The 24,090-nt window shown below is 33.7% G+C and overlaps 1 protein-coding gene across 1 annotated transcript in view; it reads left to right on the top strand.

The window, feature by feature from the left end:
* The window catches only part of PARD3 (par-3 family cell polarity regulator), a gene marked incomplete at its 5' end in the record, with an annotated part of 522,521 nt that overhangs the window by 223,216 nt on the left and 275,215 nt on the right, over positions 1-24,090 (top strand). The window contains 2 exons of the mRNA XM_023521117.1: positions 19,906-19,997; positions 22,181-22,264. Coding sequence (XP_023376885.1) covers positions 19,906-19,997; positions 22,181-22,264 — 176 coding nt within the window. The remainder of the gene's footprint in view (positions 1-19,905; positions 19,998-22,180; positions 22,265-24,090) is intronic.

Raw genomic sequence — 24,090 nt, 5'->3', positions numbered from 1 at the left:
CAGATGTTTTGGGACTCTACCCAAAACGCTAGGACTGCTTTGAATAAGTAGATGGTATTCACTTTGGGTCTTGAAGGATTCCAGTGGTAACCTGCTAGAGCCAGGTAGCTTTTTGTCGTGAATAATCTGGTGTGTTGAGAGTTTAGTGTTCATGTGTGGACAAGATAGATACTAGAATTTAAATTGGGCCCAGGATATGAAAGTATCCAAATATAACATTTGGAGACAATATTGATGATGGAGAAGAGGGGTGAAATTGGTTCAAAATACATGTTTTTTTAACCACTAAAGTATACTGAAAATAAATTTGAGAAGAGAAAGCCTGATTAGAAGAATAAGAAGCAACGTCCTAAATGTCCTAAACAGGCAGTTGCAGTGGAGATAGAAAGAATAAACTGGATAGATATTAGGAGGTAGAATCAGTTGCTCTTGGTAATAATCAAGATGTGATTGTCTGTAATTGAGACATTAAAATGGCTCTGAGCAATTTCAATAGAATGGAGGGACATACATCAGATTTCTAGTGGGGTTGAGGAACAAATGGGAAGTAAAAAACATAGACTCCTAAGAGAAACGAGGAAAGTATTTATTTTTTTTTAAACGACAGGAGGGATTGTTGCTTACTTGCCTGCTGATGGGAAAAGCCATTTGCTCATTTGATAGGGCTGTTTGTTCAAAATTTAAAGTTAAAGAGAACCTTGATTACTTTGCATTATTAATAAGCCAGATTTCATCATGCTTCATATTTGATTAGTTCCTTCTGGAGTCTTGCAAAGACGCTTTTGGTTTCTATTGATCTAAATGATTTTGTATTACTGCAATATATCTTCTTGTTTTTTTTCCCAACAGATTATTGTGAATATATTAAATAATATTGGGCTTGATTCTTATTCCAAATGATTCTGTTGAAATCTCTCTTCATGTTAAGGAACTTTTTAATTTTCCAGGTTGTTATTATTTGAAATATAATAACAATTCTATAAATTTTAAAAAATCATTTTGATTTTAAGGTTGTCTGGTTGTCTGGAAAACCTCAGTAATTGTTACATAATTTAACTCAAGTTTTGATACTCCTAATAAAAACAGTTTTAAAAATAAAAATATGGGCTGGATTTTTTTTTTTGTAAACCTCAAGAGTGAGTGCGTGTATTTGTGTGTGTGTGTTTGTCTGTGTATATGTGCATCTCTCTATTGTATTAGGGTAATTTTTGGTTAATAGTTATATGAACTATCATTTCTTGAATTTTATTCTGCTAAATTTTTTTTAAACTAAGGACACATTTATATATTTATGAATGTACTATTGAGATTTAAGTAGTGTATAACATTGTGTAAGTTTAAGTTGTATAAAGTGTTGATTCAATACATGGATATATATTACAATATGATTGCCACCGTAGCATTAGCTGACATTGCTATCACATCATGTAATTATCATTTTTTCTTTGTAGTGAGAACAATTAAATATAGTTTCTTAGCAACTTTGAAGTTATAAAACAGTATTGTTGACCATAACCATTATTATGTGTATTAGGTCCTCAATGCTCTTTATATGCATTGTCCTTATACAGAACCTGTGAGGCAGAGTTTAGCATGATTATTCCCATTTTGTGAATGGGAAACATGAGTCTTAAGTCATATAACTTGCTAAAGGTCACATAGTACGTATAACATGTTCAAACTTAGGGCTTTCTAGCTCTAAAACCCATGCTATTATTTAGTTTACTGTAATTGCATGGACAAAGATAGATTCTCCATAAACTGATATTCCCAGGGGTGGGGCGGGTGTTCTTGGATGTGTTTTGGGAAATCTGTGAGATCTCTTCCTGGCATGAGCAGGGTCTTGTCCTCTGCCTGGAATGCTCTTTCCTTAGACGTTTCCATGCTCAAGTCTGCCAGCTCTTCACATCTTTGCCGGACTCTCCTTCTCATTGACACTTCTGTTTACATCTTTAACTTGCTGCCCCTATTTCATCCCCACTTTTCACACTTAATGCATTTCTAGTTCACCTTACCTTACTCTTTTTAATAGCCTTTTCTTACACACATATAATTTACTTATTACATTTATTGTATGTTTTCTGTCTCTGCCTGTTAATATGTAAGTTTCAGAAAAAAGCAGAAATATCATTTGTTTTCTTAACTTGTGTCTCAGATGCCTAGGACAGTGCTTGGCACGTCATAGACATTCAGTCATCGAATAAATAAATAAGCTGATAGATGGATGAGGACTCCCTGAATTTATAAGGAAGACTTTTTTTTTTTTATGAGCTTGCTTCTAAGAAAAGGTTCATGGCTTCTATCAGGTTCTCACTTTATCAGATTGTGCTCAGTGTCCGCCCCAAGGGGTAGTGGTTCATGTGCTCATGAGTTGAATTTGAAAAAGCATGGAAACAAAATCTCTAACTCAAAAATATATATACATCTTCATGTTCGTTGCATCATTGTTTTTAATAGCCCAAACTTGGGAACAACTTAACTGTCAGTGTCCAACTTAAATATACACACACAATGGAATATTGTTCAGCCATAAAAAGAAGGAAACCTTTTCATTTGCAACAATATAGGTGGACCTTGAGAGCATTATGTTAAATAAGTCAGACAGAGAAAAATAAATATGTGCTTTCACTTGTATGTGGAATCTAGAAAAAAATAGAAACAAAAACAACTCATAGATACAGAGAACAGGTTGGTGGTTATGATAGGCAGCGATGGGGGTTAGCAAAATGGGTGAAGGTGAAAAAGTTACAGACTTCCAGTTATAAAATAACAGTCCTGCGGTGTAATGTACAGCATGGTGACTATAGTTAATAAGACTGCGTTGTATATTTGAAAGTTTCCAAGAGGGTAGATCTTAAAAGTTCTCATCACAGGAAAGGAAAATGTAATAACTGTGGGTGATGAATGTTAACTATCAAGACATATTATGGTGATTATTTCAGAATACATGCAAATCTCAAATCATAATGTTGTATGCTTTAAACTAATGTAATGTTACAGGTCAGCTATATCTTAATTTAAAAAATGAATGCCACGTTTTCAGCTCTATATGATTCATAGAAATTAATAATATCAGGAACTAATATATACTAGATAAGATTAAACTTTTCCTTGGGATCATTTTGAAAAGATAAATTGTATTTCACATTTTAAAATTATCGATTAAGGAGTAACAAAATTCATGTTGAACAAAGTTAAAATATGTATGTTTTTGAATGTCACCATTTGAGAGAGCAGGTCAAACTGTGGGAGTTAATGCTACATAAATGTTACAAATATACATTTTAAGTTGCCAGTTGTAATCTATATATCTTCTTTCTGTGAATATTCACATGTAAAGTGTCTCGCTTCAATTCCAAACGACTTTTTGCACATATACAGTATATAACAAACTGGGATAGGCAATGACCATCGCCTAGTCAAAAAGAAGATTCCTGTCCTCAAGAATGAGGCCCAGTATGCACACTTGTGTACTGTAGTTTGGAATATAATTGATGAAGCCTTTTAGAAAGTATATTTAGCAATAGCTATGATTTAAAATTTTCTCTAATGTGAAGATTGCCTACACAAATATTTGCACATGGAAAAGTATGTTAATTGTTGCATTAGAAAAATACTAGAAACAAGTTAACTATGTTTGCTAATGGAGGAATGACTATACCAATTATTTTATATTTGTACTATGGGATACTCTAGCCATTAAAACAATTGAGATGACAGTATAAGATTTCCAAGATATGTTGTTAAATCAAAAGAAAAAGTTTCATAGAGAATGTATAATATATTTCATATGAAAATTACACTCGAGTATATGAACGTATTATGCATTTATAGTCATAAAAAGGCAACTGAAGGAATGTTTTCTAAATTGCAACCATCATTAATTCTAAGGAGGGGCCTTGGAGAAGAATCGTAGAGGTGAAATGAGACTTCCAAATTTTATTCTATGTACTTTGGCATTAGTTTAATCTTTTATAAGATGACTTAATGGTGGGGAAAAAACCCCCTATAGTATTTTAAAAAATTACTAAACAGACACATACACTCCAAAACTGAGGTTGTATGGTGTCCTTTACTTTAAATAATATTTCTTTGCATTACTTCTCTGCCATTCTTGCTTCAACACCCAACAGCCTTACAAATTACTTGAAGATCGATTTAAATATTTTAATTCAAAATTTTTTATATTCGGTTTTATAAATGCACAGTGTCTTTTATTAAACAGTTTGATGCACTTTCAGAGGAAAGGGTTGGAATCACTTGCCCCCTGAAAATGGACACACCAGTTGAATGTCTTTGTGTCTAGTGCCTTCATTTGAAGTTGGGTTCTCAATAAAGGCTGGTAAATTAAACATTAATAACAGATCTAATGATTTTCTGAAGTGTGGTAATCATGGGTATATAAATACACCTTTAATTTATTTGCTTCCATTTATGAGACAAAAGATTAAGTTTGGTAGAATTACATTTATTTAACATTCCCATTAAGAATGTGGAAAATGTCCAAAATAAAGAATATATAATAAGCACCATCCATGGTACTTCACTTTCTTGAAGAGTTTGAATTTCATTGTTCATGATCCATTAGCCTGTAAAATTATACTTTTTTTTTTTTTTTTTGGAATTAGTACATCCAAATCTTGGAATATGTGCAATTGTGAAATATATTTATTTTTATAGACTTCAGAAAACCTTTAGTTAAGTATGCTTTTACTAAACAAAAGTTATATATTTATTCTTTCTAATTTGATTTTAGACTTGCCTTGAGGCTTTCAACATTCTCTGAAAGACCAAACCTTATCCTTTTTAGATGGGTCATTAGTCATTTACCTCTGTGAAAACTTTTATAAAATTATATTGTAATCTGTGAAACCAAGGATATTTTTATTTGTACTGTATTGAAAAATAATTGCAGAATCTCTGGGACTAAATTTCTAATCTTTTGCAATTTAAACTTAATCCCCAACCCCTTTTCTCTCCCTCTCTCTCTCCCTCACCCTTCTCCCTTCTCTTCCTCTCTTTCTCCCTCCTTCCCTCTCTCTCCCTCTCCCTCTCTCTCTCTCTCTCTCTCTCCCCCTTCCTCCCCGCTTAAAACATCAGAAAAGTTGGACAGAAATAAGTGCAAGTGGTAATTGAAAATTAAGACATGTGCTGCCATCATTTCCTCATAAAAGTTTCTCCAAATTTAAAATAAACCTAGAAAATTGGATTCCATTTTCTATTTTTGAAAATAATTTACTATCTTTAAGTCACCTTTAAGCATATCAATAAAAACTTAATCTCCAAGATTCAATAATAAACATATAAGAGAGTAAAGGTGAATGTTAGTAGTTAGTGAATTTAGGTGACGGTTATATTGTTTTGAGCATATTTATTCAATTTTTTGTAGATTTGAAATTTTTCAAAATAAAAATTTTGGGAAGAGGAAACTATGTAATTCAAATTCTTTTGTCTTTTAAACTGCAAAGGAAATTCATACTTATCTGAATGTAGCTATTGCAGTTCTTGAAGTAAAAAGTATTTCACAGTTCCAACTTATGATCTTTAAAGAATATAAGGCCTCAAACTCAGGTGCTATTTCCTCTGCAGCCACTTCTACTTGTTTATAATCTCACTTTCTACATTGTTTCCAGCAAATGGATGTCAGTGTTAATATCTGTCAGGTTCTTGCCACATTTTCAATTTCATTTTGCGTTAGGTTGTTACTTTAGTACTCCAGAGCATTTCAGGAGATCTAAACTTCAAGTTTAGAACACTGGAATGGGAACCGAATTAGATGTCCTGAGTGCAAAGATGCCTGAGGACAGCTTGGCCTTTAGAAGCATGCTTAATGATTTGCTGAGTTTGCTTGCTGGAAGTACTTCTTACCTCTCGGCAGGCTGCCTTTTTCTGACCTGGCCTCATTTGATTAGGAAGTTCTTGTTGTTCATTATTTACGATGGTCTCTGCACCTTCTCCCCTGCCCTTCTTATAAATGTCTAAAGTGCCAAAGGGATGGGGCCATTCTCCTGGACCCCTTTCAGTGGTGCATCTAGTCCAGCTATGTCTGCTCCTTCCCTGTCTGTGAGATCTTTTCCAGTAAACCTTTTCGCATTTACACCTGTGGTGCTGGTAATGCCTGTTTGTACTCTTTCCAGGTCACCTGCCCTGCTCGCAAGGAGCTCTCTTTTGAGTATGATTTACATGTAGAGTTACATGTACTTCATGATTCAGATGGTTGATAGCTACAGTCCTCTATTTGTAACCAGGGTCAGCACATATCTAGTTCCTGGCATTTTTACGAAGATGTTTAACATTATTACCACTGTCAACAAATATTTTCTCTGTTCCTAACCATCTTTATTCTCAGAGGTAATTGCTTCATATAAAGTTCTTTTAAATGTTTACAATATCCATAAGATAAAACTTTTTGTTCAGAACGTATGCACTTAACAGGTATAATTAGTAAACACTGAAAAGCAATATTATTCTCAAGGCCACTGTTTTTAAGTGTCTTGTTGAGAAGGAGAATTGGGGTAAAATGCAACCTGTGTTCTGCACCCCCAGCTATGAACCCTCCAAGAGGATGCCTTTCTCCAGTCTCACGTAAGTGCCACAGAGGTAGCAGTGCACTGCAGTGCTACTCTCTTTCTGACTGGCCTTTTATGCAATTCAGGTTCAGTTTTAGATAAGAATTGTCTTTTGCTGTTAGAGTGGTGGTGATGCTTGTTATATGTTCATTGGTTGATAGTACTTCATTTATTAGTTGCTTCGAATAATATTTAAACATCTGATAGATAAATAGTCCTATTAGGATATAAAATAAAACTAAGCAGTAATCTGGCCAAGTATGATTAAGTGTCAAAGAAGTGTTGATACTTTATATTCTTGAGATCCTTTATTTATTACTCTTTTAAGTACTCTTCTTTCCAATAGTACTCAATCCCACGTTAGTAATCACTCACGTAGTTGGAGCTTCCCTCATGGTGTGTATGTCTTTTTCCCAACTCTGTTCTGCCATGGCGGCAGTGTGTATCACAGGTACTGGCAAGGACTGTAAAATCAGGTCCTCTTCTCCCCTCCCCTCCCCTCCCCTCTCTTCCCCGCTTTCCAGAGCCAGTTGCTAGACATTTATCAGCGCACTCCTGGTTGTATTATCACATCTTCATGCTGGTTCCTAGAAGTTGTTTGTTATTCCTCCAAGTCACTACTTTGACAGTCCATTTATTGCATCAACTTTTGTCTTTAATCTGACAAATCAAACTCTTGGTTATCCTAAATGGGTTTCTGCGTGTCAGGGTCTACCTGCTTTGCTTGCCCACCCCCAGCCCTCTCTTCTCTAAGCCCCAAGAAGACCTGTAATTAGAAAGGTGCTTTGGTAGGTCTTTTTAAGTTACATTTTCCCACTGCTTTCTTAGTGACATTACTTTGATAGAAACCCCAGGATTTTGACCTGAGGTTGTGATTTAAAACTGACCCTTTCAAACTTTCCAGTCTTATGTAGAAGTAAGGCAGGGCTGAGTGTTCTTTGGGGTGTTTTGTTGTTAATGGTCTCATAGAGTTTTAAGTATAAGATACAGGTACCGTAGCAGGACTCTCCTTAGGCATATGGAGTACAATATATGAGTTTCTATTTTTAAAATATGATTTGTGTCTTGATAGCATTTCTTTACCATGTCAGAAGAAATAAGGCCTGTAACCGCACATCTCTTTGATCTAGTCAGTTATGTGTGACTCAACTGCTTTGACTTTAGCATCATTTAATAATTCCTTCAAGAAGTTGGAATTTTATTAATATTTGACTTGCTACCTTCAAAAATATTTACAGGCACAAAACCTGCAATTCTATTTTTACAAAGAATTCTCATATGTAGAAATGATTTTCAAAATGACAGAGAACAAAGACAAAGTAGTGTGGCCAAATGAGATGTGGGTTTCCCATTTAATTTCCAAGAGGTGGCCAGAGCCTGAGAAATACAACCTACTGATACAGATCTGTGAATCAGGCAAGGGAGGGATCACAGAGAGAAAGGAGAATCAGGATGAAAGAGCTAAGAGACTTATTTTAGAAATTGCCTAATGACAGATTCCAGGTTTTGAATAGGAAACAGTATTTGGTATTCAAAAGATTTCTCAAATAAGGGAAAAAAGGTAGCTTTGGGCCTTGGAGCACTAATCTGAATAACAAAGGCTGAGCTGACTTTACTGGAAAAATGTGAAAGCTTCTGAATGTATTTCCCATTGCTTTGTCTTTATCTGTAGATACTGCACATTTTTCATGCACCTTAAACTTGTCCACACTGGAGTGATGGCATTAAATGGATGGGTGTTGTGGCTGTTTTAAAAAAATACTGTCTAAAAAGTTAAAATTTATTTTAGTTTGTTATTACAAAGTCTGTTTTCTACCTAATTGAGGTATTGCCTGGTAAACTTTTTTCAAGAGAAAAAATTCCACTGGTACTCCAGTTCAGCCTTGTCTATCATTTGGAGAACAAATAAACAGAAAAATTGATTCTCTTTTATCTGAATATTTCAGAAGTAAATCAGTTTCTACACATGATTATGACCTAAATAAATATTTCAAAACTTTAATTTTTTAACCAAAAGTAGCTGTTTTCTGTTGTGTTATATATTTTTTTATTTGCCCTATATATCATTTATGCATTCATTTTATACTAAAAATTGAAGGAATTTCTTACTCTGAAGGCATCTCTTTCTGGTAAATGTTGATAAGACAATCTTTCATATAAAATGAGCTGAAGTTTTTTAGTGCATTTGCAAATCATGAATTCTGGATTTAATTGTATCCCAAGGGAACAACCTGAGGAAACCAAAAGTACTGACATAATTAGATCAGATTGTGTAATCAAAAGCAAATGATGTGGTTATTAAATCTAATGAAATGATTTCCCAGCATTTATTTTATTTCTCTGATTCAAGAAATTTTAATAATAATTTTAGTAAGTGTGTTGAAATGGACATTCTAAGCAATCATCACTCCTAAATAGTCCTTTCCTCCAGACTGTTTTGGGTTGGAAATAGTTCTAAAGGTTATACCTTAGAGCAAATAGTTGATATCTTTTGGGGCATGAATGAAGGGAAAAGTGGCAGAAAGTGAAGTATGTGTCCCTATTAATGCGAGAAGGAAGGCAAGGAAAGGAGCACACTGCTTTTATAAAGCACCGTTCTCTTGTATTAATGCCACCGCCACTTTACATAAGATGAAAATGAACCAAGATATATGTAACCATTTCACAAACATGATATATTCAGCCTCATGAGTAATCTTAATTTCAAATAGAAAAGCAACAAGACTTCTTGCTGGTCAGATTAACTAAGGCATGGGGCGAGCGTGTGTGTGTGTGTGTGTGTGTGTGTGTGTGTGTGTGTGTGTGTGTGTGTGTGTGTGTGTGTGTGTGTGTGTGTTGGGGGGTCATGGCAGCCATCAGGAACTGAGAACATTTTATCCTGTTTGCAAGCCAACAAGTGAGCCTGCCACATAGTTTCATGGATGCTGACAGAAGACGTGAGACTCTGGGTCAGAGATGAACAATTTTATTTACTTTGAGCACAGCAAGTCTTACAAGTGTCAGTATATTTGGTTCAGTTTCCTTCACCCCAAAACCCATGGAAATATTGCCAATGGGCCCAGAGGGAGGCCTGCACGCGCTGTGGTTTATGTTATATGAGAGGAACCCCAAGCTGTGGAAACTTGGCTCTTCTACCGTGGGCAGTTAGAGTGCCTACCCCTCGCTTGAGAGGGAGATACTATCTCTGTTCTCAAGACATGCAAATATTCAGGAGTCTGGTGGAGAATCGTTTTCCAATACAGACAAAGAAAGCTATTATTTGGACAATTTGATACGAGGCTGCTAGGGATATCAATTGTTTTGGTCCTTTTAGAAAGTAATTTGGCACCGAGCATCTTAAAATGATCATGTCACTTGAAACATTTTGTTTTAGATTCTTTCAAAGAAAATAACCTAAATATTAAAATATTTTATTTAGAAATCCATAATTACTGGAGTTTTAAAGGGTGCTCGGATAAATGAATTGGTGAAATAGTAAATTATAAAAGTGGTTTCTATAAACTTTGAAATAAAACTATACATTAATTAAAATCTATTTTATTACTATGACTGTATAAACAAAACCTATATGATTTCAAAGGACTAGAAGAAAATACCAAAGGTAAGGTGGAAAAGGTGGAAGTCATCTCATATCTGTACATTGTTGTCTTAGAGAACATGGCAGACCTTAATTACTATAACTACACTTTAGTTCTATGTAAGAAAGGAGATAGACTTGTTTTTAAAACCAAATGATGTTATAAATCAAGTTTTATTTTCTTTATGTAGAAGGCAGTGTTTAACATCTATTATTTAATAGTTGTGAGGCAGTATTACAAATATTTTGCATGGATTAACTCATTAATCCTTACAGAAACTCAGTAGACACTATTATTTTTCCCAGTTTATAAATGAGTAAACTGAGGCAGAGAAGTTGCATAATTTTTCAAAACCATTCTGTATGCATAATCCATGTTTTTAACCCCAGGCTAAGGTGCCATACCAAATATAACACATGTTTAATACTTTAAATTAGCGTCTTTGTTTAATATCATCAAGAAACACGGTAAAATGTGTATCTTGCTACCTATTGAAAGCCCTGTTAGGCTTTTGTGGACTGCAGAGCCCCATGATGAACTTGCCATGTGTGACTCTTCTTCACTCGTTCTTTCTTTGGTTCTGTTAACTGAAATTTCCTCTAGTTATCTAATTTATTTGATATAGCATCTTGCCAGTCTTTTTCTCATCTTAAACTTTTTTGCCATTCAGAATATTACACCAAAACATTGGCTTTTAAAAAAAATCATTCTGCTTGATTTCTAGGACTGATTAAAATGATTTGCATCAATATCAATGAACAATTCTTTCCATCTTTGTACTTCCCTATAATGTCGTTTTCATTCTAGGCCCTTGACTCTTTGCAAAGTCACTATTTAGAGAAATTATAATATAATGATATTATGCAATGAAAAATAATTTATAAAAAGTATTGTCAGGACTAAAAAAAATAAGAATAGTCTTTCTTTATTTCTAAAAGATGTTCTCCTCACTTAATGTTGTAAAGACATAGTAACAATCACTTATAGTCTTGCCACTGGTAAGATCCTTTTGTTTCTCCTAAAATGAAAATTTATAAAACAAATAGGCACACGGCTTGTGGTGTTCTAAGTGTTTAGTAAAATTAATTCTATTTTCTCTAAATATCTATAATTTTTTATATATAAAGTGCTTTGCATTAGAGATATCCATGAGTCCATCACAGCAAACTTATGAAATAAAGTTATTTTTTAAATTCAGATTAAGAAAGTAGGGCTGGTGAGATGGATAAGGGCTAGGCAGAGGCAGTTTGTTCATTAACCTTTACACATGCTGGGTGGGTCCAGTATGTTTCTGGATGTAATTTCATGCAGAATCTTCATTAAGCCTTGTTAACGAATATTTTGCATGTCAACAACACAGCTCTGTTATCCAAACAACACTATGCTCAAATCATTCAGAACTTGTCATGTGGTTATGTTGCTCAGTTAAGTTTAGAAAAAAGACTGAACATACTTAATTCATTAAAAGTCCCATATGTTTTGTTTATTGAAATATGTTTAAGGATTGTGTTAATGATAAAATCAAGGTTGTATTGAGGATGAAAGAAGTGGACTTAGTAACAGGCACATCATAAATCCTCAGTACATACCACCGATGATCATTTTTATTTTTTGTTATAGATTTTAAAATTTGTAGGTTTCTTGTCCTTTTAAGAAGGGATCTGCACTTACTAGCAGGAAATATTTGTTTAGATTTTTTATTTATTATTGATTTAAATAAATGTTTATTTAAAAATTTAGTTCCTATCCTAATGAATCAGTTATTAATTTGAAATCATTTTTAAGCCAAGGGGAAATTGGTTTTTTGAATGAAAAGTTATATATTGTTTTTTAAAAATAATAGTTTTTTAATGTACCAATGAGTAAGGTAAGCATTATTTACTTAACCCATGTATTACTTATTTCACTCCCAAAATAAAACATTTTAAAATGTCCTCAATAAGGATTAGAATGTTATTGTTAGAAAAGCAAGATTGGTCAGATTATAAAATCTGTACATTTTAACAATCTATAAGTCAGAGTATTTTTTTCAGGAATGTTCCAAAGAAAACAAATTGGTGTTATTATGGGAAACAAGCCACATCTGAAACCAGATTAATCAGACTGATTAAAATCACATTACCTGATGGGCCTCCGTTTGGCCTTTAGAGTGTGTGGGGGACTATGAATAGTGCAGCCGCACTTCATGTACAAGTGCCTTGGTATTGCTGAAGTCATGATAGATACTTGCAAACTCATCTGTTTGGGAGAGGATAGGAGTGAGGCAGAGGATGCCAGGTGAGCTGCTGGGCTTAGTTACTGAAGAACTCAGTGATTCCTAGTAAGCATCAGTGTGTAAGGCTTCATTTGTGTATCATGGACACAGGAAAAATGGAAGAGGGGAAGAAGATTCCAGTAGATGATTGGATATTGGACTAGATATCTTCCAATAATAGTCCTTCTTGCCCTGAAATTCTCATAATCTATGAGAAGCAGACTTACATTTTGGAACTTAATTTTGAGATTTCACTCTGTGTAACAGGTGCAAAGATACATACTTTTTGTTGTTCTCTGTGGTTAGATAGCTTCCATGAATCAGCACCATCTGCGTTTTCGTTATAGACTCTTCTCTTGCCTTGGGTTGTGTGGAGTCATGTTGTGTGTATTTCGAAACAGAAAATGTTTTATTTCTGTGTTAAATGGAAATTTCATGGACTGTGTTAAATGCTATGTTTGCTGTTCCATTTGATCAATATTAGCTTCAGATGAGAGTTTAGGAATCTGGTTGAGGGGATAAAGCTCACATATACTATTCAACATCACAGGTACTGAATTATTCTTCATATAATCCAAAATATTTGATGTTGAGTTCTGGGTTCTGTAGAGCACAGTTTTATAATTAATGGCACTGCATTTAAAAGTATAACATCTATTAATTTCCCCCACGTATTTTTACTTTAGAATATATTTTTAATTTAGAAGGTCTTGTTTATTATCTGATATTGTCTGACCTTAAAAGTATTTGAATTAAATTTTTTTCAGAAGTGCTTTTAGTCTAGTGGAATATAATGATCACGAAGTAAAATTGTATTATACATTTCCTGAATTTATTTCTTTGGAAGGTTGCTCAGATTTATAATTTTCGGGTGTAAGGTACCCTTTCCCCACATATTTTCAGTTGTTTTCCAGGTTTGATGGGAACTTACTTTTCTCTGGAGATTTAACCAATTAATCAAGTAGTGGCAACATTAACACAAAAGCCTTCTGGAATCTTATTTGTGGCACTTAGGGGACTTGGAAACAGAGTCCCCTTGGAATTATAGTCCATCAAATGTGAACACCCCCAAAGTGGTTTAACTCTTGTTGTCAACATCCAAGTAAATACTTTTTCTGGGATACTATAGCCTATTAATAGTTTACATATCTCTTGTGTAAGTTTGGAGTATCTTGGAGGTACTCTAAAGAGTGTGAAAAAGACCACTTAGTTGAGCGTATTTGTAGCAATATAATTGAACCAATTAAATTACTTTTGTTAAAAATAATTACAAAAACACTTCATGAAAAAATATTGAAAAAATTTTAAGGGGGTATCATCAGAACTTTCATTTCCTTTTGTGCTTCTTAGACAAAAATCAAAGGTAGGTATGCAGGCGGGTATGTAGGCGAGTATCACTTTAGTTTTTTATAAAATATCCTTAAAGTGATAAATCATTTCTTAAAATTGTAGACTTTTTTTTCAAGTAATAAATATTGAAAATATTACTTCTTTGGAACTCAGAGTTTGAATGTAGATATAGACAAGTAATTGATTTCTACATGAAGTTTTATGATGTTCCTGTAAAGCAGTGTGCTTCTGTTTTCTTTGTTTTCTAAATAAATCAGGTACAGAATTTGCTCCCTTAGTTAATAGGTGAATGATGGAGGCCAGATTCAACTTTTAAGTGTTGTAATTTAAAATCCTGTACTTCTTTGCAGTGGCATCCACTTAAGTTTTTGTATCTCTCTCTTTTTTTTTTTTTTTTTTTTTTAAATCTGTGAATGTAGAAAAGATGTTCATACTCAAGTAAGAAAAAATCTAATTGGTAATTTTTCAAATTAAAAAGGTAATTAGGAGTTTAGTCGGATTTCATTTTCTTAAACAGCGAATGCTTGTGATTTGAGAATCTGTTGGCTTTTTCAGTTGACAGTCTTTCAATTGAGAGTTAGCCTTTATATTGTTAGTATTATGGAAGAAAGTGAGAATATTAATTTTTACTAGAAGCAGAGAACCAATAGGTTCACATGATGCTTTTATTTCCACTTGTCTAAAATGAATTTCTAACCTGATCTAAAACTCATCCTTCTCACAGAAACTTATCAAATGTTCACTTTTCTGTCAATTCTTTTCTCTCCTTTAACTCCTTCATCTTTTAAAAATTTTTGCTTACATCAGTAGAATATGGTATAAAGTGTTAACAAAATCTTTTCTGCCTTCTGCTTGAGAATTTAAACTTTGGTTATTTTTTAGCTTCCCTTTTCTGGAAGTCTGATAAAGACTTCCATCAACTACTTTTGTATGGTAAAAGTGAACTCTGATAAATTGCATTTGGACTTGAAAAACTGTGAATATCTGACAAGCAGTTATGGCCATGGTGTTGTTGTAACAGATACTGGCTTCTCTGAGTCAAGAGACTTGCAAGCCAGGGCAATGCTTGCAACCAGCTGATGTGAGAGTCTTTCCTTTCACCTGAGCTCTTGTCTGGAGAACCCACAAAGAGAGCTCCTGCACAGTTGTGCAGACTGTTCCTCCCAAGGACAAAAGCAGGCTGCTGTCTTGCTGGCCAGCTAGGTTTCCTTCCTTGTATCCTGTGAAGTATAAATCTGATGCCAAGTGCCCTATGGGTACCTTGAGAGTGTGGATGTGGAGTTGGACCCAAAGAGCCCTTCTGCCCTCAATGGGATTGTCAAATATGTAATCAGAATAAAAATAAATAAAAACTGTTAGTCTCTCTGTCCTACTCCTCCTGGTTCCCTGTCCTGTTTCCCTTTATGTAGATGTTTGTTTGAGTATTTACTTCTATGTTTCTAAGTAAACGATTTATGACATCTGTTGACTTGCCATTATGGAGGATGAGAGGTTTTCCTTTTGCGCCACTTTTACTTTCCAGGTACCTCTTCTCTCAGTATTGTTACATCAAAAGTCTAAATCAAAAACCAGTGTCACATTATATGGTAATGTAAGAATTGCTCACTGCATAACCTAGTTGGCACTCTGATTAAATATCCTCTCCTACAAATTTTCTTTTGTTGTTCCTAGAGCTAATTGGTTTGACTTTTTAAAAATTGGTTTTGTTTTCTCTGTTCATAACTTTAACACCTCTCCACACCCCACATACATATTCTGTATCAGGTTTTTCAGAATATTTCCCAAATGGTCAAAATATCAGACCAATTATTAATTTCTTTTTTTCTTGGAGATTGATATCTTAGACCTTTCTGTCTTGCTACTCTAATGTGAACTGGTTTTTGCTTCTTTGGGCTGTCTTTTCACCATATTCCAGGACTTTCCTTGGGTTCTGTCCATTGTATTATTGAATTTCATGGGTTTTGCTGGACCACATCCAAAAATAGCTTAACGTGAAAGGGTCTATGGGAAGTAAAGACCTTACATGTCTGTCTCAAATTTTTTTAACTTTTACACTTAATTTTTTTTTTGTTTGGTTGAACGTAGTTCTACACTGAAAAATAATTTAATCCTTGATATAGCAGGTATGACTCTTTTATCTAATAGAATTTAATGTTATTAGTTACTTCATAATAATGAAGACATTATTCTAGGGCTTTTATTAATGATATTCCTAGGTTCAGTTTGCTAGTAATCGTACAAATGCTACCATTTGGCAATGCGTAGGTTAAACTCTGTTGTTGAGAAATAGTTCTCCATAGTTTTCTTGCATTTTTATACATCTTGTTCTAGACTATACTTTCAAGGATGTGTGTACAGCAACCAACCTTAGAAGATAGGCACTGTGTCTCCATCCATAGCAATGAGCAGGCATGCTTTCTGTCTATATAAAAAATTTGGGTTCCCTAAATTCAGATTTCTTCTGTGTGTGCCAGTGTCTCCTGGCCCTCTACACATCACCTTGTGATAATTTGAGGAACCAGTAAATGAAAGGTTGTTACTCTAACTAGTGCTATTGCTGTAATAAACTGTCTTTCATCTCTGACCCAGGAGTCTTGTTTCTTCTGCTAGCATCCATGAAGCAAGCCATGGTAGGTTAACTTATGAGATTTCAAGTAGGGTAAAATCATAGACCCTTCATAGTTCTTGATATCTGTTTTCTCTGAAAGTTTCCTCAACTGGTAATCCATAGTGTTTACCTCCTCTTGCCATTTACTTGATTGTACACAGTATTTAGTTGTTTATATATTTTTAATGTGTTTTCTCATTGCAAAGGCATTTTACCATGAAAGTATTTTGTATGTAGTAAAGCACAACAAATACTGGGTTTTACGCAAGTTTCTAAAATGGGGATAATATATTCTGTATTTAATTCATAGGTAATATGTTTAATATTACATTGTATTGCAAGACACAAAGTATGAATGGATGACGACTATATACTCTTAAACTGTCTCATAGTTGTGTAACATTACCCTAAAACATTTGAGGTGTGTTTTATATGTCATGTATTTATTATTTATTCCCCTTTTAATAACAGCTAATATTTAGTAGGCAATTACTGTGTGTCAGGCATATCTTATTCTTCTCAGTATTCCTAAGAAGAAGATTCTTTTATTTCTATTTTATAGAAACAAGGATAGAAATAATAGAAGGGCTATATAACTTGCCTAAGGATGTAAAACTGGCACATGGTAGAATTGGCGTTCAAACCCAGTTCTGTTTAATGCTCTAATCTGAGCTCTTAACCACTATACCCTTCTATAAAACGGAGAGAGAGGAAAGAATTAAAAAACTATATTGACTCCTGGAATTTTTTAACACTGCATAGTTTAAATTAATACTATAGACCTTCAATATTGACTTAACATGAATAGTACTGAGATTCATTTACAGTAGTCCCCCTTATCCACAGTTTTGCCTTCTATAACTTTAGTTACCCATGGCCAACAGCAGTCTAAAAATATTAAATGGAAAATTTCAGAAATAACACGATTCATAAATTTTAAGTTGTGTGTCATCATACTTTGTCCCCCTTGAGACATGACTCACTCATTTGTCCAGTTTCTCCAGGCTGTATGAACATCCTGCCCATTAGTCACCTATCAGATCGGTTACAGGGAGGGGTGGGGGTGGGGGTCCACATTCACATAACTTTTATTACAGTACATTGTTATAATTGTTCTATTATTATTGTTAATTCCTTACTGTGCCTAATTTATAAATTAAACTTTATCATAGGTGTGTATGTATAGGAAAAAAACAATATGTATGGGGTTTGGTGCTCTCCATGGTTTCAAGCACCCACTGAGGGTCTTGAAATGTACCCCCTGCAGGTCAGGGGGTGTCTACTAGACTATGGTTATAATGGAATTCAATGTATTACTCTTGCTAAAAATAATTATGTTCAGTCACAGGTAGTTAAAAGTATGAAACAAAATAAAGCACTGTAGGAGCTGATATTTACACATCTAGAAGTGGGCAAATTCTAAGTTGTGGTATCCACAGCAATTGCAGCTCTGCCTCAGGGCAGTGAATGTTGCTATCTAAACTGAACACTACATGCAGCTTCATGAAATAATATTCCACAGCTTTTGGGGGCCTGATAATGGCTGCTGTGTGAACAGTGAATGTGTAAATGACCAGTTACTGTTTTATCACTGTAGTTGGGGACATCTCATTTATGTGGTGCTTCCTAGTGCAACACAGGTGTTTCAACTGGTTAACACATCGTGGTGGCATTTCAGTAGTGCCTAAATTGTTAGTGAATCCTGAAACAAAATGTCCTTAACTTGTAAGATTATCTTTATGTTTTCCATCTGATTTATAAACAGTTGCTTTGCTCTCCTCCCCTATTCCACTCCCAAAGGAAAAGCATAATTTTGGGAATTGTTTACAGTCAAAGTGTGGTTTTTAGGCAGGTTCAGTTAACTTTTGAAATATATGCTGGTGCTTAAAAGAGATAAATGACTAAGAAGTGCATATGAGAGCCTCTCAAAACACAGGATCATCAATCTTAAAGTAGTTTGGCTCCATGCGGTGCCCGCCATTGAGGACTCATGGAGCCCATCTACAACTCATAGAAAAATGCATTCATTCAGCTTCTTATTTTGGTAAATTGTCAGAGGAAATGCCAGTTAGACATTATCAACTGTTCTGCCTTGACTTAATATTGCTTCAATAATTTGAAATATTGTTTGATACTGACTTGAACTTATAACCTTTGCTTGTCATTTTGTTGGTTGATGTCTGTTGACAGCATATACATTTCTACTATCGGTCTCTCGAATACGTAACTACAAATATAAAATTTTTCTCTCATGGTGGACTCTCATGTAGATAGTTTAATGATTTCACGTCAAACAGTAATTATAAATCACTATTGTCTAATTCATGTAGTAGCAAGGATAAACCTAACAAATTAAAGGTATATAAATTATAAACATACACTTCTAAGAAATAGATTAAGTAAATTTTATTTTGTTGTATTTAGAAATTTATTACCCCAGAGATTCCTAGGGATAATTTTGTTTTTATCAGCAAGGTATTTACAGAGTACCTACTGGGTGCCGGACACAGTGGATCCATGGCGAAGCCCACATGAGCCACTGTACTTGGAGATTCTGAGTCTTTTCTAAATATTCTAAGATCACTGATATCAGTCAGGCATGTTTATCATTATTCAAATGATCCTGAGAAGCCAAACTAACTGTTATTGAACCCCTTAACAAACAGACAATGACCAAGATTATAAAGTAAGGCATATTCTTCGGTGACATTTCATTTATTTTTATGAACCATCACATTTATTCCACCTAGCACCGTTTGGAGTACCAGCATACTTACCCAATCCCAGTTTCTACAACATGTTGGAACATAATTTGTTATCAAATATTGCCTTTGTAAAAGTAATGATAACAAAGGTAGGTATTGATTATGTTGCTGTGTGTGCCTTTCCCTCTGCTAGGGCCTTAAAAGAAGTAAACGGAAGTGGTTCTTTATAACTTAAGATCTTGATGCATTCACAGATAACTCTAAACAGTTAATTGGCTCAGGGTAACTTTATATGAAATTTCATAGGATGAAGGATTTGAGTCAAGGATTGTACTTACTGCATACTCATTTTGACAAGTTATGTTAGTGGAACTGAGGAACTGACAAATATGACTTTGAAGATTTTCATAGTCATTAAAATTTATAATGGTCTCAACTGTTTAGTAAAAATTTTAAACATGCATCCTCTGTGTCATGCACATTTATTTATTAATATAACATTGTAGTAACCTATAATTACTTCCTAAAACATACACCAAAAAGTAAAGTAAAAATAGGAATGTTAACATTAAGTAGAAGTTCTAATTTTTTTTTTTTTTTTTATCACAGTGGTATCTTGTTCACCTGCTGGGATATGCTAACTCAGGAGATTATTGTTTTAAAATGCAGCTTTTCATATACACAAACCCATCTTATCATTAAAGGCCATCTTCTCTAGATGAAAGACTTAATTATAACATGATCATAATGGCTATTAGACTTCACTTTTATCCGGTTTTCTTTCACATTATAGAAATAAACCTAACTCAAAGTGTACTTCTCTTTGTTTTGTGCCATCCAGGATGAGGATGGGACAGAAGAAGACAACAGCCGTGTTGAACCCGTTGGACATGCTGACACTGGTTTGGAAAACATACCCAGCTTTTCTCTGGAGTAAGTTACTGATGGTTTTAATTAAACTTGTAATATACATATGGCATCACTGCTACCAGCAAGTATTCCAAAAGCGTGTGGCGTGTGGAATGTTCGTGCTGAGTTAAAAACAATGCCTTGCATTGGTTTTTTTGTCCAGAGAGCATCTTTCATCTATTGAGTTAATTATCTAATGTAAAAAGAATAGCATGGAAATTCACATGTACCCGTTCTGAGTTTTGTGCCTTGGCAAATACTATTAAATTATAATATAAAATAGTATTTGATTGAAAATGTTTGTCATGTTAACAGCACTGTAACTGTTTTCAGATTGCTTTCTGTCAGTATTTTGATCATTCGTTTGTTCTTCAGCTTTGCTAAAAAAAAAAATTGTGGACATACTTTACTTGACAAACTAGTTGGATCATGTAAGCACTAGCCATTTTAGTATATATATTTTGATTTGAGAAAATAGAACCTCTCAAAATATTTCATGAAAAATTAGAGGTCATTGGTTAGGAACCTTGAATGTGATTTTAAGTATAAAAGGACAAAGTAAAACTTCCCTATGTTATCACAACTGTACAATTATCTTAAAATTGGCATGTTTAAATGGAAAAGGTTTTTAGAACTTCTCTTGGTAGCTTAGAACAGAGAGGGTAGTCATTCTGAACTTTTTCTTTGATTTTGGGCAAAAGTTAGAGGATCAAGATTAACATTTGAACTCTTAATTGTCTTCTTTTAGTTTTCTCAGGAAGGCTGTAAAAACTTCCTCAGTGAGATTAGGCTCTAGAATCAGATTATGTTTGGATATATAAATATATTTAAATACTTACTATGTAATAGCTCCTTTTAGAAAGCATGTAGAATAAAAAAATTATTAAAGTAACCATACTATTCTTAGTTGACAAACCAATCATTAAATAGATGTTTAAGTAGTATTAAATATATCTAAAGTAGAATTATAAAATAATATGAAAATATAAAAAAATTTAAATTCCATTTAAATAATGTTACCTTAGTATGGTGAAATTTTTTATTTTGTCCTAATTTGTATATGTCATTAAATCTATGCACACTTTCAGTTTTTTTTTTTTTTATTTGTTTAATCTCTCTGTCTCTTTAATTTTCTTCAGATCAGGACATTCATAGTATATAGGATAACCCCAGGTTTTTATTTAGGAAATACAGTTGAAGAATTGGCATTTTACATTATATAAAAATTATTCTGTGACCTTTGTTAAGTTTATTAGTATTTATTTATGGTTGCCCAGGTTGCTTAAACTAGATATTTAATTAAAATGCTGTTTCCAAATATTGATTGTTAGATAAGTATTGCTTAGTTTTCTGTGCAACACACAGACATCTATAAAGAGTGAAATCTCATTTAAATGGTTTAGAAAATTTACATTCTTTAAAGTACATCAATTTTCATTAAACTTGGGCTTATTGTATTAATAATAAAGTACTTTAGTCATGTAATAGAAGTAATCTCATGTTACTTCATATATGTAACTTCATGACTTTAAAGTTCAATTACAAACACTTTTTGAACATAATTTGGTTTTTAGTGGATATCTGTTCCCTTTGAGAAAGCAATTTCATAGCCTGCACTTGTAGCAATTTAAGAAATGATGACTTTGGATTGTAGTCGAATGTGGGGAGTAAGGACAGTTGGGTCACATCTGCACTGCCCCCTACAGGAGCAAAACTTTGACCTTATTGGGTTATGGATGAGACATATATAGACGAGCACTTTGTAAATTATAAAGTGCTTTGTAGTTGAATCACCTTTATTCAGTTGATCTTCATTGTTCTTGAAGAATATATTGGGATGGAAATTTTTCAGTGGAAGTCTAGAGATTAGACTTGCAAAATGTGTGCTTGTGTGACACAGAAGAGTGTGGTCCAAGAGAAATGGTTCTATGTCATTTTTAATGTAGTTATCTCTGACGATTGCTCTCCCTCCATGCCATCAGACTAGTGTTCAGGTATGTAGTGTTTAATGTTGCCTTCATCACCATGCTTATATTTCAGAGTGTGTACGTACACGAGTGTGTGCTGGTGGGATTTTTGTTTTGTTCACTTTTGGTGTCTGTTGTGTGTCTGTGTTGTTTTTTTGTTGTTGTTGTCGTTTTGTTCTGTTTCAATTTGGTTTGTTTACAGTCCATGTTCATGCTCCCTCATTCATCATTGTCTCACAGTGATATGGTAAAGCTCGTACACGTCCCCAACGATGGAGGGCCTCTGGGAATCCATGTAGTGCCTTTCAGTGCTCGAGGCGGCAGGTAACGTATCTTGGAGGTTTTTAATTGAATCATAATGTGGAGTGTTTTATCTTCATTTATGCTTGGATGTAGAGTGGTGTTGATTTAGCATATGCTTAATGGAAATGTTTTCATTTGGGGCAACTGCCACTTCATACGTATACATCACGATCACAGAAAGCACTTAGGCTGATGAACAAATCGAGCATTTAAATTATCCTAATAATTTTATTGTTCATCACATCTGTGCAGACATTTTACTTTGCTGTAAATTGATGATGGACTTTAGAGTCAGAATTCTGGATGAATTTGCCAAGTCAAGGGAGAGCTTAAAGCAATTTTCTCAAAAAATTTATCCACTAAAAATTATCTGGATAACATAGGTAATGACTCATTTTAAATTCATTTTTATGATTAGTTTTTTAATTTTATAAGATTTTTATGTTTATGTTTGACATTTTTTAAAAGTTAGACAAGTTATGATTTATTTCCTATCATGTGGCTTGTGGCTCCTTCCCTTTAATCTCTGCACATTGAAACGTCAAAATTTTGTACTGTTTGTTAATATGACTTCATTACTTGATAGGCCACATATCCTTAAGAACTTAAAATGCTATATGAGTTTCTTTTATTCTGCTGCTTTTTTTCTGTGAAATAATTATTATGTTTTTAAAAAATGTATTCAAATACACATTATGAATTGATTTTTCAACTAATGGTATGGGCCTCTGTCACAGACAACAAGTGAAGTGCATCGCATCCTTCCCAAAACTATTAACCCAAGCAGGTTTACCTTGTTGAAGTTTAATCACAGCCTCATATATTTGCCTATCTAATGATTGTCCTGTGAAATACATTTACGAACTATTGGTTTCCTGTTTTGAACTTCTTTCTTTTATCGTTATCATCTGTCCGTCTATCTATCTATCATCTATCTAATCTATCTAATCTAATCTCTCTCCCTCCCTTCCTCTCGCTCTCTCCTTTCTTTACCCTGGGAGAAGGGGAAGCTGAAAAGTTGCCTTAGACCAGTGACTGAGAACTTAGAACATGGGTTAAATTCTGGCCAAGGAATTATAAGCATATCATGAGTTGTAAAAGACACGCAATATCAGTTACCAAGCATGCAGTTAAATCATTATTTTTTTTTAACTGGTTGTTTGAACAATCATGCCACCCTCCTGGTGTATCTTCCTAACTGTGATGAGTCCAGACTTCATCTCTTTGGTGGAGTACATGCTTTATGGAATGTCTGGATGCTGAAGCTGATTTACCTAGAACTCTTACTTAGGCTTGAATGTTAGTGTTAACAAAATATGAAATTCACCTTGAATTTGGGGTACTGTTAGATTCACAGAGTTGTAACTACTTTCACTTTTTTCCTCCTTCTTCTTTTTTAAATTTTAAACTCTGGAGAAACATTGAAATTTCTTTGAATAACTTTTAGTTAAACAAGCTTAGTTGTTTTCAGAATGGCTCTTTCCTTTATTTCCTTTAAAAATATAATTTAAAATAACTTCAAAAGTTATATCTTTTTCTATTTATTTCATAAGAAAAAATAAAAAAATGCATAGATTATAGCTTCTTAATATTAATGTGTCTTTAACTGCCTGTGAAACACAATCCATCACAAATGAGATTCAATTGTGTATGTCCCAGCTTTGAACCAGTATTTCAATGACAAACATGTTTTTGTCATTTATTACTCACTTCTTACTTCAGTGTGAAAGGATATTAGGACAAAATAAATTAATGACAAGCCTAATGTAAAAGGAGAATAATATAGAAAAATAAACCTACTGTAGATTAATTCAATAGAAAGCATTTCACAAAATCTACCAGTTACT

The sequence above is a fragment of the Pteropus vampyrus genome, unplaced genomic scaffold (assembly GCF_000151845.1).
Source record: "Pteropus vampyrus isolate Shadow unplaced genomic scaffold, Pvam_2.0 Scaffold294, whole genome shotgun sequence".
In the NCBI taxonomy this organism is placed as follows: Eukaryota; Metazoa; Chordata; class Mammalia; order Chiroptera; family Pteropodidae; genus Pteropus; species Pteropus vampyrus.
Note: the sequence above shows the minus strand (reverse complement) of the source record. Positions and strands in the feature narration are given on the sequence as shown.